The 18,447-nt window shown below is 42.2% G+C and overlaps 1 protein-coding gene across 3 annotated transcripts; it reads left to right on the top strand.

The window, feature by feature from the left end:
• Positions 1 to 503: 503 nt before the first annotated feature.
• LOC311268059 (uncharacterized protein) lies at positions 504 to 17,834 on the top strand. Of its 3 annotated transcripts, none has more exons than XM_084371407.1 (6): positions 504 to 724; positions 3,002 to 3,261; positions 3,462 to 3,708; positions 13,259 to 13,471; positions 13,564 to 13,743; positions 15,923 to 17,834. In XM_084371407.1, exons 1-6 carry the CDS (start codon positions 590 to 592, stop codon positions 16,088 to 16,090), a joined length of 1,203 nt encoding a protein of 400 aa, XP_084227533.1. In that variant the 5' UTR covers positions 504 to 589; the 3' UTR covers positions 16,091 to 17,834. The 3 variants fall into 3 exon arrangements, with proteins under 3 accessions (XP_084227533.1, XP_084227534.1, XP_084227532.1); XM_084371408.1 differs by having other exon boundaries at positions 13,561 to 13,695; XM_084371406.1 differs by having other exon boundaries at positions 13,561 to 13,743.
• Positions 17,835 to 18,447: the final 613 nt, after the last annotated feature.

Raw genomic sequence — 18,447 nt, 5'->3', positions numbered from 1 at the left:
GTATTTCTATGGAATTATTTTGAATCCGAATCTGTATAGTTTCCCCTTATTTTCCTGTGCCTTTCCTCCGAATATGTATGTCGTGAGTTACCTACACCTCCCCTATATTTGTTTCAAGTGTAATTTTAAAAAAAGAAAAAACATGGCTCCATACAACTCGCCTGCTGTGTAAGTTCTGAGATCCAGAATTGTTTTTTGTTTTTTGTTTTTTTAAAAAGTGAAGGCCAACTATCATCATAGTTAATCCAACAGAACTGAATTTATGTATGTGTTATTTAGAACTTCAAACACTGTCCTGTTTTACAAATTATTTTGCATCATTATCTCATTCATAGCATTAACACTTTTACTAAAAAAAATTGTAGAAAACCAAAAAATACCCGTAAACTGCATAACTCATACGTCCGCCACAATCTGTGTTGTCTCACTCCAGTCCAGCAGGCGGCAGTAATGCCTCGTATGCTTCGATATGTCAGCCGCCAAAACGCTCATTTCACAGAAGAAATATTTTTCTTTTCGGAAGAAGATCCCCACAAAGCGGCCCTATTTCTTTTCAACCAGAAAAAGTCGAAGAATCCGAAAACCCACGATGTACGCCAGGACAAATACCGGCAGCACACATGGAGACTTTCAGGACAGAAATGGAGTGAATTATGTGACATCGACAGAGTCTTTCGGCCACTGCTCGCAATTGTTCTGGAAAAAGGATCCGAACGACTCCGGAGTAAGAAAGCCAGCTGCCACCAGCGTTAGCTAGCGAGCCCAGCCAACCAATGGCTATAACAAACAGCTAATGGGGCCACATTGTATGGACTAAGCATTTGACAAAGTATATATTTTTAAACAGGGTTGTTAGTTGAGTGTGGAGTTGAACGCATTTTAGCAGCACTGTGTGCACTGAAGCTGCAAGTTATGTCACAGAACAGCTTCGTTAGCTTCCTGCTATCGCACCAATCGTCATGCTGAGCGGCTCATGGCCTAGTTTGACTCTTAGCCTCCGAGCTAAATAGCTTGTAATTATTATGTCTTGTATTTTGTATATATTTTGCTCCAAAAGAGTTTAAGTGCAATTGAGGGTGTATCCCCAGCATCATTGTAGCGATGTGTTGTCTGGAGATACTGAGTGGTGAGGAAATTTCATTTAAATCTAGCCAAGCATCACCGAGCTAATGCTAACATCAGACAACACCGAGTACGGCTGGCTAACGGAGCCCGTGCAAAACAAGGCAGCGCTGAAGAGCAGCGGGTTTGTTTTGGGCAGAGCTGTGTAGAAAACGGCACTTTGAAAGGTTTCTTCCATAGTGGTGAATGATACTGCAGTAATTTGAGCAGTTATAGCAGCAGTGTATGCTCATGGCCTGCAATATTGTTAGCGAACAGCGCAAAGTAAACACGACCAGGCTGTCCCACAGGAAACGGGAGCGGAAGACGCCCCGCGGAGGACTTTGAAAGACCTCTTTGTGATGCCAGACTGTACGGTTCATTCATGGTCGCTCTCAGCCGGCAGATTATATGTACAGCCCACACAGACACCCACACATTAATATATATGTTTAAACGTGTTTCTACATTTGAAGGTGGGCTTTCACTGTCATACACATGCAGGTTAAATCAACAGTTAATTACACTGAGTGTGTGGGTTTCTTAACTTGGGTTGTTGAATTTCCTCATAATTAGATTTGTTTATGTTATTCACAGACCTGTGTTATCATTTAGGGGGGTTGGCAGCACTTTCCGGGTCTCACTCACCTGATGTTTGTCCTCTCAGTCTCTGTGAGCCATGTGAATTCTGCCTCTACCAAAAATATGTTCAGTTTAGATTGTCCCTGTCAGTGAGGTGTGTTTATTAATTAGGTTGTAGTTGGTTAGATTGGATCAGTGTACCTAATTAAGTGGCCAGGGAATCTATGTGCTGTCAAAGTGATTAACAGATCTTAATTTTTTTGTGTACTGTTGCATTTGTTTTCTTAGGTTACACTAAGCACACAGTCTGCATAGTAAACAAACGTATACAGTGAAATGGTGCCATCCCATGAAGAACATTTATGAGAGAATATATTCATCTGCAGACATGTCAAAGCTGGGCAGGGAGAGATTTGTGTTTGCACACTGGACTCGGGGTGGTGTAATTTAGTTCTGCTTCTGGCCATTTTGGCGTGTAAAGCTTAAGGCTTCGGCTGCGGTTGGTTATGTTCAGGTGTAATTTTTGAATTTCTCTCTGTATGATTGGGCAAATCATCTGGTTTCATATTGCAAGTTGATACTGAATGCCTACGGAAAGGAGCAAAAAAACAGACTTGAGTGTAGCCAATGTGTTGCGTTAGCCTGGCTAGCCAATGGTCAGCACTGGATTAATGTGAATTAAAAATGCAGCTTTGGGTCTCACATTTCGCAGCACCCGTCAGGTGTGGTTAGATTGGGTCTTCAGTACTCTGCTACGGGCCAGGTTTGCAGTCAGTATTAGGCCAATATAGCTCCTAATGTGGACACAGTTGCTGTCAGTGATGAGCTGTCTTTTTCTCACATTTCCATACTGTTTTCACCTGACATTTCTTCAAAAGAAAATCCATGTTGGACAGTGCGGTGACAGTGACAGTGCTTTCTTTAGAACAAGGTGCAACACTGTTCTATGGCTTGCCAGTGTAAAGCCATATCTTAAGTTTTAGGTAAAATTTTATCAACACAAGTCTACCCATTAAAGCAAGGCTCTATAAAATAATTTGGCCTTATCATTTATGGTACTTATCTGAACACATGCCTCATAGTTTGTCATGTATGCACTCATTTGCAAATGTGTCATTGCCACCCAGTGTGTCTACTGTGAGCAGAATCCTTATACTGAAACCTTCATCCTATCTAAATGGGATAAGACAAAATATCATAAATGCCACACCATGTTGAAAAACAAAACATCAGTTAACAGTTATCATTGACACACAGACTTGTTGATATATGCATGTTGTAATACACTGCTTTAATGTATTCCTCTCCTCTGTGACAGCCGAGTTCGACCATCAGCTGGTGTGACCAGCTCCCTTCGTCCTCCGCAGCACTCTCCAGTTCCAGTCTCTCTTCAGCATCACTCTCCAGCTCCAGTCTGTCCTTGGAGTCCCGAGCGCCGGCGCCAGCACCGGCAACGGCGGCATCCGACGACATGGAGTCAGATGAGAGGCCGTACGTCTGTGACATGTGCACCTGCGCCTACAAGCATGCCAGCTCTCTGCTCAACCACAAGCTCACCCACAAGACTGGAGACTTCAGGTACACACTCAGGATTCTTTTTACATCGATTATTATTAAGATTAATGAACCCGTTTTGAGTCTATGTCAGTAAAGATGCCAAAATATTGTAGAATAAGACACAGAGCTTCTACCAACTCTCTTTCTTAAGTGGCATCAGGTGAAGGTCACTTATTCCTGTTCACCTCTAACTTCCACACAAATTCTGTCTCCAATCTCAGGTGTGACTTTTGTAGCAAGCCCTACACCAACTACATGTCCCTGCGTAACCATATGCGAATCCACGGTCAGAAGCGTTACATGTGCGACCTTTGCGGGAAGGCCTTCCGTTTAGCCCGGTACCTCCGCAACCACCAGAGGATCCATGATGATGGGCCCAACCGCTTCGACTGTCCCTCCTGCTGTAAGAGCTACAGGACCATGCTGGAGCTGGCACAGCACCGCTGCACTGCAGCTACAACCAACCAGGTGGGTCAGAGTGAGATGGTGCTGGGAGTAGAGAGGATGGTGCCTAGGGTGGTGGGTGTTGGGCCGCATTAATATTTGCTAATTTAACAATTCTGTAAGGGTCATTTGCAGCAAAAAATGTGAGCGTTTGAATGTAATGAGTTCTTGATGACAATGAAAATCTTTGAAAACAGGTTACAAATATATAGTTACTTTTTTTTTTTTTAGGGCTCAGTAGTTCCCTAAAACAGCTGGTCACTGTGGTTTTATCAAATTAATTTTAAAAGGGGAGAAAAGGGCATTTTTATGGACTGTTTTCAGCTGCACATTAATACACAAACAGAAGAATATCACCAGACATGAATAAATATTATGCAGGTTTAAAACAATCCCATGACTGTTTGAAATGACACACAGTTACACTGTTTGTTATGATAGGAGCTGTAAAACTCCTCCGACAAACTTCCCAGCTGTCCAGTGTTTACATAATGGGACACTTTACATCATTGACTTACTTTGCTCCCGGGGCGTCCGATACTTTAATTTACCTAATTGTTGATTAAACGTGTGTCAGACATATTGAAATACAGCTGTTGAAGGGCTGCAACCAACAATTGTTATCAGTGATAACTCATCTGTCAATTTCTGTCTCAATTATTTGATTTGTTAAGTTTATAAAATGTCAGAAATTGGTAAAATATTTTTGCTCAGTTTTTCCTTAAGCTTAAGTTGACGTCTTCAAATGTTTTGTCCACAACCCAAATATATTCAGTTAACTGTCATAGAGGAGGAAAGAAACCAGAAAATATTCATATTTAGGCTGGTATCAAATAATTGACAGATTTTTTTCTTAAACAGTCACTGAGAGCCATTAATCGATTATCAGAATAATTGCTGAATAATTTAATTGTTGACAACTAAATGACAATATTGTGCACCTCAACCAGGGCCTCCTCACCGAGGCTGTCAGACAGCCTAGATGACAAGCTGCAGGAGCTCATTAAGTCAGTTCAGTGCTGGATTAAATGCCTGGTGTATTTCTTGTAATTTTACCTTATTTTCTTAATAAGTAAACTGTTCGTTACCAAATTATGGGTGTTGGGTGACCAAAAGCAAAATTAACAAAAACTAACATCCCTAGTCCTGATTCAAAACTGTTAAGTCACATTGCACACAGACACTTCTTTCCACCTGCTAGGAGGAGGGCTTAATACCTGCTACATTTGCCTACCAGTTCGCCTCCATTCATGGAAGCACCCGCACACCAGCAGGGGCCCTTATTAGGAAGCATCTTGTGATATTAAATTCAGTGCTATTGTTAGTGTGAATAGGCCTGTCACGATAGTCAATAAATCAATTCATCGTACGATAAATTAAAATGAGCTCGATAATTTTGCCGGCCTCGATAATTTCCATTTTAATGCTTGTTTGTTTTCCTCGTGTCTCTCACTAGATCCCTCTTGTCAGTCACTAGCCTCAGTCACACAACCGTTTGCATGCGGGGATCCTGCGCCAATTCTCCGCATCCGCCTTTGTGTTAAAGTTTCAGATGCGACAAGGGGTGAAATTTCGCCTCCGGAGGTAGTATCAGAGGCGCAGTATTGGCGAACCGAGCCGGCGGCGCGGAGCGAGGGTGTGTCGATCTGATGGTGTTGGTGTCTGATAACTGTACAGATCCTTCACTCAACAAAATAAAGATAAATGTCCCACAAAGCAACGTTACCGGACCAAACAACAGTAACGTAGTAACTGGTCGTGTCTTTGGCAACTTATATGAGGAAAATAATACCGCAGTTATTCGTGGAGAAGTGTCTGTCAGCCTGTCGGTCCGACCGACTCTTCGTCACATTTCTGCCCGAAAAACAGCGTCTGTCCCCGGCAAAAAACTTTAACTCACCAAGTGTTTGTTGTTGGCTGATGGTCAGCCCTCCCGACTGAGACTTAATGAACTTCGTGAACTCCGTGAGTGAAATAGTCAGACAGCGTCCTGTTTACTGATGGCGATTATGTAGGCTAATTATGTAAATTATAGAAAAACGTAACTTTGTCACTTTCCAGGATGTTTGGTGGGTCAGGATCTCAATCACAGCACATTATAACAGCATCATAAGATTATAAACAGACAGCTCGTACATGTTTAGATTAACAGGAGGACACCGGGAAACACCTTGGGAAAAAAACACATACGTCATCATCATCACGTGTTCTGTTATGCCTCCGCATCACTACAGACAATGGTGCTAACATTGTTGCTGCAATAAGGAATCTTGGCTGGCCACAACCTCCATCTTTATTTATTTTGGATATTTAAAATGTCTTCACAGCGATGCAAACAGCGCGCCGAAAAGCGCAACTCGCTTTTTTCGTGGCCAATTAGGTGACTTGTGTGAATCGTTCAGATCCGAAGAGTTTTTGTTTTTTTTGGGGGGGGGGGGTGCGCGTCTCAGCTCGGGTCAGTAAAATTAACAGGCTGACAGTGACAATCACGTGAAACTGAGGCGAACTCATTCATGGTTGCCCCTGATTATACTGATAATAGCCTACCTATTAGCTTCCAATGTGCGGCGCGTAACCGCGTGCATTCGGTGCGACGGCGACGCCGTTTTTTCCCCCCGTGCATGTCCGGGGAGCTGTGCGCCGCGGACGTGCACGGTTCCCTACGTTGCTGTGTCAGGCAGGTGTTTCCCACGGAGCTCTGCCCCGTTTCAAAGGTGAAGGAAGCCCTAAGTGGAGAGACGTTGCCTCCGCGATGTAGAATGTGTTTTATAGAAGAGAAACACACATTTCAGGACCGCTGACTTGTATCATCAAAACAGACAAATGTAAACACAGAAAGCTGAAAATCACTGGACATGTCTGTTGGGATTATACAAATCAACAGTGTAAAGTAGAGCTGTCAAGATGTATGCAGTAGTTAATTATTGCATATCCTACTGTACCTATCACTCCTATTGTTTCTGATGTACAGGTGCATTAGAATGTCATGGGAGAGTTTATTAAGGCCTATGTCACTAATTCAATTCAAAAAGTGAAACTAATACATTACATATATGTCCATTACACACCGAATGAAACATCCCATGTCTTTATTTATTCAGTTTATTTTAATAGTAATAATTATGGCTAACATTCAATGAAGACCTAAAATTCAGTATCCCCAAAAATTTAAATATTACAAAGGAATTTTTTTTTTTCCTTTTTTTTTTTTTTAAAGCATTGTTAATATAGAAATGTTGGCCTCTGAAAACTATGTCCATCTAAATGCACTCAATACTTGGTTGGGGTTGAACTACTGGAAATGGACTTTTCCGTGATACTATAATGTAATTATTTGTTAATGGTGAGCATTTTTTTTATATTTTGAAAAATCACACAAAACACCAATTTGTGTTATTTGTGTACAGTTTATTTTTGTAACTTCTGGGAGAAAAAGGCAGCTGGCCTAAGCTTTTATTTAGGCAATTTTATTTATGCAAGTTATTTCTTGTACAGTAGTTAAGTTTTTATTTGTTTAGCATGAATAAATGTTACCTTTTTTAATGCCTTTGTGTGATTACATCATTGGAATCAGTTTGTTTAAAAATCACATTATCTTATACAAACTGTATTGTTTTGATGCCATAATTTGCCTGAACACACTATGCACTGTATCAATTTTTGAATGGAGAATCGTTTGAATCGAGAATCGATTCTGAATCGAATTGAGAATCGATTCTGAATCGAATCGTGACCCTAAGAATCGGAATTGAATCGAATCAAATCAAATCGTGAGACACCCAAAGATTCACACCCCTATCGGACACGTTGTTGTTTTAAAAGAGGAGGTGGGGGGCGGTGTGCTATACCCTGCAGGAGGCAGAGCACTTGTGCAGTGACCTCTTGAGTGGCAGTAAAGAAGGATGCAGCAGCCGCATTTTAAACTTTAATGCTCAGGTTAATATTAGACTGCTCTGCTCCTGCAGTAGTCTGCTCACCTGGTCTGTTCTATCAGCTTGGCTCTTTTCCTGCCATTTAACGTTAGAGACTGTAGAGTTTGACTGACTAAAGACCAATCATAGAAAGAATTGGAAGACACAGAAATTCACGGAAAAAGACTTCTGTCTGACCAAGTTTGTTAAAATGACTGCGGAGGAGGAGTTTAAAACCAAGCTGACAAGATTTGTTTCATTGTATTTGTTTCCGTCAAATACAATTCACTGTGGGCTGTGATAAGAAACGGGCTCTGTGGCGCTGTAACCACAGGTAAAAACATAATCTCCTTGGTGAGGGTAATTAACGTCTTAGTTGTTGGTGTCTTTGGTAAATTGCTCAGTCATTTTTTAGAAACCTTCATCTCTGGGGGAAAAAAAACAGTTACATTCATACCCAAGCCCCATTGAAAGAGCAAAATAATTTACTAAAGTTTGGCATCTAATGTTAACAGCTTCACTGTAAAAATGCAGTATAATATTATCATTAATATTATAGTTCTTATAAAAGAACTTCAGTTGAACTTGACTTTCAAATTCTGTCTACTAAAAAACACTATTAATACCACTAAAGTAGCACTATAGTGACATTGGGGATGTACGATATGGATTTTTTTCAACCAATAATTACCTTTTACCTTTTACCTTACCTTTTTTTATAATTACCTTTACCTTATTTTAAAAAGTTCCAAATGTGTAGTTTATGTCCACTCAAGGGTAAAAAGGGGTATTTTTGTGTTGGGCATTTAATACAATTGACAGGTCAAGGCATTTATTTTAAAAGTGCAAAATGGTCTATAGAAGTATGTTTGATGTTTTTCAGTGTGTTTTACTAGAAAAAATAAATGAACAATTGATAAGTCAGAACTGTTCTTTTCTCTGTGGGTAATAGTGATGTCAGTTAGATGCTTTGGAATATTAAATCATTCATCTTTACTAACGTCAGAAGTCTATATGTCCGTGGAAAAACTTCGACCACAGTGTTTCCCACAGAATCAGACTTTAATTGTGGGGGTGGCTGTCCAGCTGGGGTGCCATAGAGCATGCGCACTCGAGACTTCCGCCAACAGAGTCAGCTAACTTCCGGTTTAGCGCCAAGCTAACTTTGATGGGGATAAAATGTAATTGGTCAGCTCTTCTCGACTCTTTGAATGGACCGATTTGCCCAAATTCTGACAGTAAAACAAGTCATTTTGTGGGGGCTGTGAGGCTTTTATTACCGTTTTACAGACGCTTCTTTCACAATGTTAGCTTACGGGAAAAAGTCCCCAGAGCATCACATGACGATTTTAATACACTGCTTGGCCACGACAAAATCTGGCTTCAAGACCTGGAGCTCTTTCTGGGGGCTTGATCTCGACGATGAGGCCAGCCATCTTCTTTGCAGAGGAAGTTATATACATCATCATGCAATTCACTGACGGGTGCGCTGTCTTGAGTGAGTGAGAACGGGACACGCAGCTCCAAAACTAGAAAATCAATATGTGGCGGCCAATGGTGATATTGTGGCGGACCGCCACAAATAAATAAATGTGTGGGAAACACTGGACCATCATCGTAGGAACACGTCTGCAGAGTAGCGGCGGTTCAGGAGAGATCACCTGGGTTCCAATCCAAATGTGACATTAGCTGGCGAAATCCTCGCCATGGAAAAGGGGCTGGTCGTCAAGTGCAACAAATGCCATGATTTTGTCTGTAATTGTTTGGCCTTTGGGTTATCTTAAGAAAACGTCCTGCAGCTTTGTGCAGGCAAAGCTAGCAGCAACTGCTTCGTATTTCTTTAGTACACTTTCTTGGCGATGATGGCTTTTTAATCAACTTAAAAGATTTGATGTGTTAAAACATTTATGTGAATGTCCATATGGGTGACGACATCTTTGAACTGCTAGCTTGCTGTACATGGCTGTATCGGCTATAATTTCAATATCGGAATAATAAATAATTAGAAATAAAACAACACTAATGAGAAGCATCACACTTGTTAATCACGCTCTTCCTGATAATACTGATAATTCCCATTTATATGATCTCATCCAAATGGTCTTAATCAAGTTGCAAAGTAGGAGTTTTGGGTGTCTCTAGTTCCAGAAGTAAAATCCCATTCCTTCTAAGGCCTTGGTTCCAGAAAACTGTGGATTGCTCCCCCCAGGTTTGGGGTGAGTTGCTGCTCCAAGCAAAGGAGTTTAAGTATCTTGGGGTCTTGTTCACGAGTGACGACAGCAAAAATAATGCAGCATGAGATGGACAGGTGGTTTGGTGGGGCATCTAATGAAGGTGTTGTACCAGACCATTGCGGTGAAGAGGGAGCTTAGCCGGAAGGAAAGTTTCGGATTTACCTGTCGAATACGCATTCCAACCCTCACCTATGGTCATGAGCTCTGGATAGTGACTGAAACAATAAGATTGCAGTTACAAGCAGCTGAAATAAGCTTTCTCTGTAACCAGTTAAACAATCGTCAGCTTCAAGCAATGTTCTGTTTCTGTTTTGTCTGGAAAGGATAGATTGAAAATCATTTTTATGCTACTTGAAATAAGGACAATAGGGCCCCTCTCCCCCTCTCTTTGCCCTGAACACCTGTTGTTGTACTACATAACTTGGGTTGTGCTTCTACGATCTCCCACTAGAAGTGTGTTTCCAGTACTATGTCACACTACATCATATTTTGTGGAGAAAATGTTCTCTAGTTCTCCCTCCGACGTCTGCCAGTTGTTCTGCCTCAACTGTCTGGGATCAAGAGTTTTCTTCTAGACAGATAGTTTTACTGTTTTCTAAAGTAACCACTGCTAGCTGTAGCTGCTGATAGCTAGTTGGCTTGGATATCTGTATGGGAAGTTCAGAGAACGGGAGGCTGGTTGGTATTTACGCAGCTATCACAGGAACTTTGGAGTGCTGGGAAAAGGAAGTTTTCGGATCTGGAGTGAGGAATGGGCAGAGGGGAAGAGACCGAAGATGACGTTGATGGAGGAGCTAGGAGGAGAACAAGAGTGACCTAGCAAGAGGCTGGACAAGAGTAAATCTCAAACTGGCTTTTAGTTGTTGACGACGGCTTTGCTAAATTAAAGGCTGCAGACAAACTCTGAGCTAGACTTGTTGCTGTTGGACTAGTAAATAATATTATCTGGCTTGCTCAGTCTTGTGTCACTTACTTGATGTTTGGCTTTTTTAGCATAGTTTTTGACTCCCTCATTTTTGATGATAAGTCCTGTAACAACGAATGCTGCCCATATTTATGACAGTGGTGTATATGTGAAATGTAGTCAGAACCTGTAGGGGTCCCACATGACAAAAAAGACCAATTCTTACATAATGTTACTTCTGTTTTATTCACTTGTATTCTGGGTTCATTTTGAGTTCACCGATCTGAATTGGCTTCTTGTCCCTATCGCCGGAGACTCATTGGTATTGTAGTATTTAGCCCTCCACCACCCCAAACTGATGGACAAAACCTGATTTCTCAGAAACAAAGTCTGAATAATTCAAACTGGTGGCCATGACAGAAACCTATAGAATTGTTCCATTTTGTGAGGGTTGTGTTTTCTATGTGAAGTAACATTGAGGATTCCATCAAAAGAAACATTTAAAGGAACTACACCAATAACTGACAGCAACACTGTTGGTCCACTTGTGTGTCAACAGGAAAACCTTCAGATAATTGATGTAACATTTAATAATGGAATTAACATTATCAAGGCTTATGTGGCAGGCCTGGTAAAATCTGTGTGCCACAGATGCCTTATGTGGGAGAAACGCTGTGTGTGTGTGTGTGTGTGTGTGTGTGTGTGTGTGTGTGTGCGCGTGTGTGTAGCAAGGCATATTTTGCATTATTTGTTTGAAGTGTGTGCATGTAACATTAAAGCACATTTTTCTTGACCCTCTGTCTTCTCTGTTTGCCAGCCCTCCTGTAGAGAAAGCATGCTAAGCAGTTAGGGTTAGACCAGGGTTAGGCTAAGTTTAGGGAAAGACTCAGGGTTTAGACGTCAGGGAATTAATATAATTCAGTGAATTTCCCTCGCAAGTATAGTAATCCAAATTTATGTGTGTGTGTGTGTGTGTCTGTGTGTGTGTGTCTGTGTGTGTGTGTGTGGGGGGTTGGTTCATAAGAACCGGTTCAACTGCCCGTCCTGCTTTAAGAGCTACCGAACCATGCTGGACCTGGCCCAGCACCGCTGCAGCGCCGCGGCCAAAAACCAGGTTGGTGTGAGCGTGAGTGAGCATGTGTGTGTATGTTGTGTGTGCGCAGCAGTGTCAGCAGATTGAATTGTAGCTGTGAGGAAGGGTCAACTTGTACAGGAGCTGTAGATGTGATGGTCAGGAACAAACTGGTACACTTCTGATTTAAAGGCGTCATGTGGCTTTGACAATAATGAGTGTTTTCCCTTGGCGCCATCCTGTGTCTCAGTGTTACTGCACTGGTGGCAGTGTTTACTTGACTTTAACACAAAAGCAAATGTGAACTATTGATGGCTGTCACAGCAGGTGTCTGACCATTACATTTGAAACTCGTGCACAACAAAAACATTTCTGACTAGCAGTATTAAGGCTGGTACACCAACTGTGGTAAGTGGGCAACAAGACCATAGACACCCCCCCAACAACTACATATGTCATATTGAGGCCCCATCTTGAACAGGGGCCCTGAGTTAAAGTGTTATGTGGTTTATCATTTAAGCATAACCTCTTTACCTGATGCAAGCTAACAAAAACTAACTAATTAATAACTGGTTGTAACTGTTTCTACTGTGAACAGATCCCCTCCATCCACAATTCCAGTGCAAATGACGAGGGACAAACTCTGTAAAAATACTTTCCATAGTTGAGCTGAAGCTAAAATTAGGCTCCAGTAGCCTGAGTTTGCCAAATTAAGTGTTAAGTTTAAATTTATGATGTTTCTAAGTTTTTAGGACAGACTTCCCCTAACCTTCCATTAAATGTTCCCTAAAATCTAAGACCACATATAGTCTTATATCAGGTTAACCATATAATATTAATATATTGCCAAACGCTAGTAAAATATAAACATAACAGATATGAACGATTGTCAGAACTATGAAGGTAAGACCGAGGTTGTAAAAGAAAAAGCAGACTTAGTGGAAGGATGAGGCAAAATTAGGTTCAATTAATATCTATGTCAGCAAAAACACTAAGTTGTCTGGGTTAGAGTATGAGTTGATAAGGCAAGTGTCTTCTATAGTTGTAATGGTTCCAGAAGATAGATGTAGAATGTAGTGGATGGTTAGTAGAATTATTGTGCGAGTGTCTGTGTGTGTGTGTGTGTGTGTGTATGTGTGTACAACTTGACCACCCCATCTCCTCACATGAATAGGTGTAAATAGGGATAGGGTAGTGAAGGGTAATTAGTCTGTCAGACACAGTTGATTTTGCCTGAATGGCACAAGAGGCTTTAAGATCTGATTCACAGTTCATCACATTCATCCGTCACCTCTCCTCCACTCTATCTTCTCTCAGTCTGGTCACAACTATGTGCATTACTGGCATGCATGTTACACAAACAATGTGCATGAAGACGGATATGATTTACAAAATCCCTCTTCCTCCTGTATTTCTCTGTCCACCTCCTGCTGTCCTCTGTCCTCCCATCCAGTCTGGTGGACGTCGTTCCAATTTCGCCAATACTCCTCGTCGTCAGCAGCAACAGCAGCAGCAACAGCAGCAACAACAACAGCAGAACAGTGCTAACTCCATGATGCAGCAGCATGGAGGACACGGCCAGCAGGAACCCCTGCCCTCCCACTGCGTCTCCCCCATGTCCCAGGGTGCTGGTGTGAGCAGCCAGTCTGTGCCTGACCCCCACCAGGTAAGGAGCAGAGCTAACGTTGGGGAATCAATAGCACTGTTGGAGCTCTGAGTGTGTATGTGTGTGTGTTGAGCTTCTGTGTTTCCCAGCAGGGCCGTCCCAGCTCGGTGTCCTCCCAGAGCAGCCAGCAGAGCATGAGGAGCTCGTCCTCCAACAAACACGTGTCATCCTCCAGCGCCACCCCGTCCTCCTCCTACTCCCTGCTCCAGCCCCTGGTGCCTGAGGTAAAGGAGATGAGCTCGGGATACACTAGGCTGAGCGCCAACCCCATGGTAGGAGAGAGAACCTCCACTCACCCGCCGTCTGCGTCTGCTGGCTAGCTGCCTTCTCCCTGTCTGGCTACTAACATCAGGAGAGAGGGACTCGTATTTAGAGGCTTTCCGTGTCCACCGGGAGCCTCTGCTCACAGCTCACGTCTGTCCTCTTGCCTGTGGAGGGCACACATAACTGTTTTGAGCTGCTGTATGTTGAGACGCCTGGTGGACACAGTTGTAGCTCTCTTCTCAAATCTTTTGGGTTTTAGTCTGCTGTTTTCATTGAAACTATTCTTGGGGCCCAGAATGGAAGGGCTTTCTACAACATCACAGATGTATTAGATTAGTGCTCTGACACATAAACATCCATCTTATGTGGTAGCTAGACAAGCAATACTGACACATACTGTCTCATAACTTGTACTAGTATGCTATAGTAAACAATGATTGAAATCCCTTCGTTTAGGCCCGTTTCAGAACATCACAGCGGGATTTTAACATTTTAAAAAAAAACCTTGGTAGTTGCAGGTAAAATATTAAGTAGAATACTGAATAAATATTTGTTATTGGTTCACACAGTTAAACCCTGGTTAAACAGTGGGTGGTACTTTACTTTGTTCATCAAGAAAAGCGCGTGTGTCCAGAGCTCAAGTGCTAATGGGCCGATTTGACCCCCAGTCTCACTCTAACTCTGGGTGCAGTATCAGCCTGATGCTAGCCCCACTAGATTCAATAGGAACCTTTTAAGTACCTTTTAGAGCAGTTTGAGGTTGATGCCTTCCCTGAACAATGTGACCAGGTCCCAGCAAATCAAACCAGCTGACTAAAATCTACTTTTTATCTGTGGAACTGTGGATCCTCTCTGGTGGTCGAACACTACTAACTTGGGGCTGTGCTGCTAACTTAGTCCTGTCTTTCAAGCTTTGACACTAATCATTCACTCACCTTTGTGTTGCAAATGATGTTGTTGTTGTTGCTGCTGCACATCAATCATATACTGGTAATGCTTAAACTGTTATTCATAATGCCCTCTCTGGTTAAACAGACAAGATGCATCATGTTTAATATATGAGGCTGGAGATATACTTGCTTTTTAACCCTGAGTTCACAGAGTCAACTGATTGTGTTGTGAACGTAGGTGTTCACATACTTACCTGTATACTGTAGGATGCCACTAGATAGCACACATAGCTTGTTGTCCCTGCTGCTGCTGACATGCTAACTGACTCCTGACCCTGCAAAATCCCCACACCTGCCCTACACTGACCCTACCATTTGTGTGTGTGTTGCATCTTCGGACACATAGCATTAATTTCTGACGATGTGCACAACCAACACTACAAATGACCAGGGATACGTGAGGCAGCCACCATATGTACATGAATGTGTTGTTGCAAGCAAGTTTATCTTTGGCTTGAATTGAATTCTTTAAAGCTCAACGTCCGTGCGGCGTCTGCAGGTCCAAAAAGTGCTTTAATCAAAGTCTGATGTTATCTTCAGTCATGGCAAAGGTCTGGTATGCTGATAAATAAATCTAGGGTTCAGATGTCATTGTCCACGTTAGTCTATTTATATGAAGAATCTGCAGATTCCAAGTCACACAATATGTGTCATGTGTGAAATTCGACTACACAAATTCATGCTACTAATTTCATTTAACAATGAAATAGGTTTGTGTGAAAACAAGCTTTTCTTTCTTTTCAAGAAAAATAGCAGTAAATCTGTATACATCATAATGCATAACTGGTTCTTTGAAGGGGACACTAGCCAAGTGGTTAGAGGAAAGACATCATAATTACACATCATAGTAATTAAAATTCATGAACTGCTGCCACTATTTGTGGACTTCCAACTGCAGATACCGAGCACACACAGATTTGAGTCCTCAACAAGAGAATTAAAAGCGGTGTAGCTCAGATGTGTGCAGCCCTTCTCTCCATCTTCTCCAAGTTCCTGTCGGTCTCTCACTCGAAACTACACCTTCATTGTTGCTCTTGGCTTTGTTTTATATTTTCCCAACTCTTCCTTTCACTCACCCATTGAACCTCACCAGTGCATCAGTCTGAGAAGTCACTACGCTGACACTGATTCTTGTCCTTTCTTTTTCTCCCCCCTTTCTCTCCCTTCCCAATCTTTGTCTTCTTTTTCTCCTCTCTGGCTTTCTCTCTCTCTGGCTTCCTCTCTTCTCCTCTTGCAGCCGAAGCACCAGGACACTTTCTCTCTGGCCTCCCAGCGGCCCCTCACCACCATCAACCCCATCGGCCACTCCCTCCATCCGAACGGAGCTCCCACGCTCAAGCCTTCCCCCGTGCCACGCACCATCCAGGCCATGCCCTGGGAGCAGCGCTCCCTCTACAATCAATGAGACCCCAGAACCAGCTGCCCCCCTTTTCGTCGCGTCCACCACCACCTCCTCACACTCACCTCCTCCTCCTCCTCTCCACCTCTTTCGGACCCAGCATCAAGGAGGGAGGAGTTGGGACGGCCCTCCACCGCCTCACCCCTCCTTTGGAACGTTGTGTTTGGGAGCGGGGACAGGCACATTGAGAACTAGTTGAGATTGATTACTGAGTAGTTAGGTTTAAAAAATGTGTTGCCTTGACCCTCATGTATGATCTATGCCATGTACTGGATATAAGTTAAATTGTCTGTCCTCTCACTAAGAATTTATCTTCCCATCCTCCTCTCCTGCTCTAGTTATGAAAATATCTATCCTTCCCATTATGAATAGTGTCTCTCCCCACCCTTTCCCTCTTTTCCATATGTTAAATGAAAGAAAAGGCTAATTTTATCAAGAGTGTGTTCCAAACCCTGACAGACAAGGGATTCCAGGGCACTAAGTTGTCCAAGTAAATGTGACAAAATTTTCCCTTCAGTCTGATATGTTTTTCAACATAAAACCCAACTTCTTTTGTGAAATGAGGCTTCTGGAAAGGAGAAGTGGAAACATGAACATTATTTCTTCTTCTTTTTTTCTTTCGTACCCCTTCAACGTGCTCCAGAATGAAGGTTGTGTATATTGTGCGTTAGGATGTGTCATGACTATTTCAAAAAGCCGTTTTTTGTTCTCTCTGACGTTACAGCACCCACACCTCTCATCTCTGAGCATCAGCAGCAAGGACCACGACAGAAACAACTTATTGTTCTGCCAACCATTTTGACATGTACGTGCCAGTTTGGCCTCTGTGTTTTGAAGACTGAAGCCCTGCTGTTGAAAAGGACCTCAGTGTTCCCCAGCCACAGCTACCAACAGGGACAGTTTGGTGCAGTTACCTTCTTTTAACACACAACTGAAAGCTCACTTTTTTCTAAACTTGCATCTGACTGGTGGCTTGTTGTTATTGTAGTTTTTAATAATCTGTTGGCTGGGAATCAAATCTAGAAGATAACAGTTCAAGTCTCCATCCCTTTTGTTCAGAACTGACTGTTAACATGTTTGTTCCTTTCACTTTGAAGCACTTTAAGACAAGTGCTGTATAATTATTACTGTCTGTCCCACCCACTATCTAGAGCTGTGTCGGCTGTAAAGATGTAACATTGCCTTACATCAACCTCTCATCACGACTCACTCACATGATCACCAGTGACTTAGCAGCAGTACTGGGCCGGTTCGAGCCCATAACACGGCTGCGTCTGGAAGCTACAGTGGCCAAAATACAGTATGTGTGCAGCTCTGGACCCCTCACCCCCACCTCGGCTCCAACACACCCTCCAGTGTTGCTTTTCCTGTAGAACACGTCATGCCTACGTCTCACTGCTCCCAGGATGGATTTAGATAACACCTACCTGCAGGGTGTTTCAATAAGCAGCCAGCCACAGTTGGCCGGGTAACTCCCAAATAAACACATAAAAGATTAAGTGAATTTTGTAATTTTGATGAATAACAGTTTAACCATGGATCCAGTTTGTAGTTCTGTTACGTTATCTCGCTAACATGGTGTTCATTGAAATACCCACAATTCTACTGACATTGTATTATCTCTTTTTAAAGTTGTTTCTATTTTTATTCATGACATGTTTTCATCGTTGCTTTCTCTCTCCTTGTAAAGTGTCTTTGAGTATTTAGAAAAGTGCTATACAAATAAAATGTTTTATTATTATCACCATCAGTGCTGCTCTTCTTATGTAGAAGGCGAGATGATTGCTGGTACCTGCCAATATTCTCTAGTACCTCCACCAGTGAGGTTATATTTTCTCTGTCGTTTGTTGGTTGGTTGGTTTGTCAGCAGGATTACGCAAAAAACGACTGAACACATTACCACAGAACTTGGATGAAGGACAGGTCTCAGCCCAGAACCATTAACTTTTGGTGTGGATTTCTTTAATGTTTTTTTAATATTTTGGTTATTTTCTCGTGGAATAATGCATGGATCTTAATGAAAAAAATCTGGTGTTTTAAGGTCGCTTTTATCCACAGATCCTATATTTGGTGAGTTTAAATTATGGTTAAGCCACTATGGGTGGTTTAAAATTTAGAGTGATACAGGGCGATCAGGTTTGATATTGGATTAGTCTTGATTGAATTAAAGGGGACAGGTATACACTACTGCTATTCTAGTCTTTTTGATATTTTTTGAGAACAAAGATGATGCATGTCTAAATTTGACATAAAATGGACTTTATCAGTGAGTGAACCATCAGGCTCAGTTTTAAAGCCAACATGAAGTACTCCAAATAGGCTAATGTAAAGTGTACATGCCTAGTTCTGAGCAAATTTCCTCT

This window comes from Pagrus pagrus (assembly GCF_965226575.1).
Source record: "Pagrus pagrus genome assembly, chromosome: 13".
Lineage (NCBI taxonomy): Eukaryota > Metazoa > Chordata > Actinopteri > Spariformes > Sparidae > Pagrus > Pagrus pagrus.
Note: the sequence above shows the minus strand (reverse complement) of the source record. Positions and strands in the feature narration are given on the sequence as shown.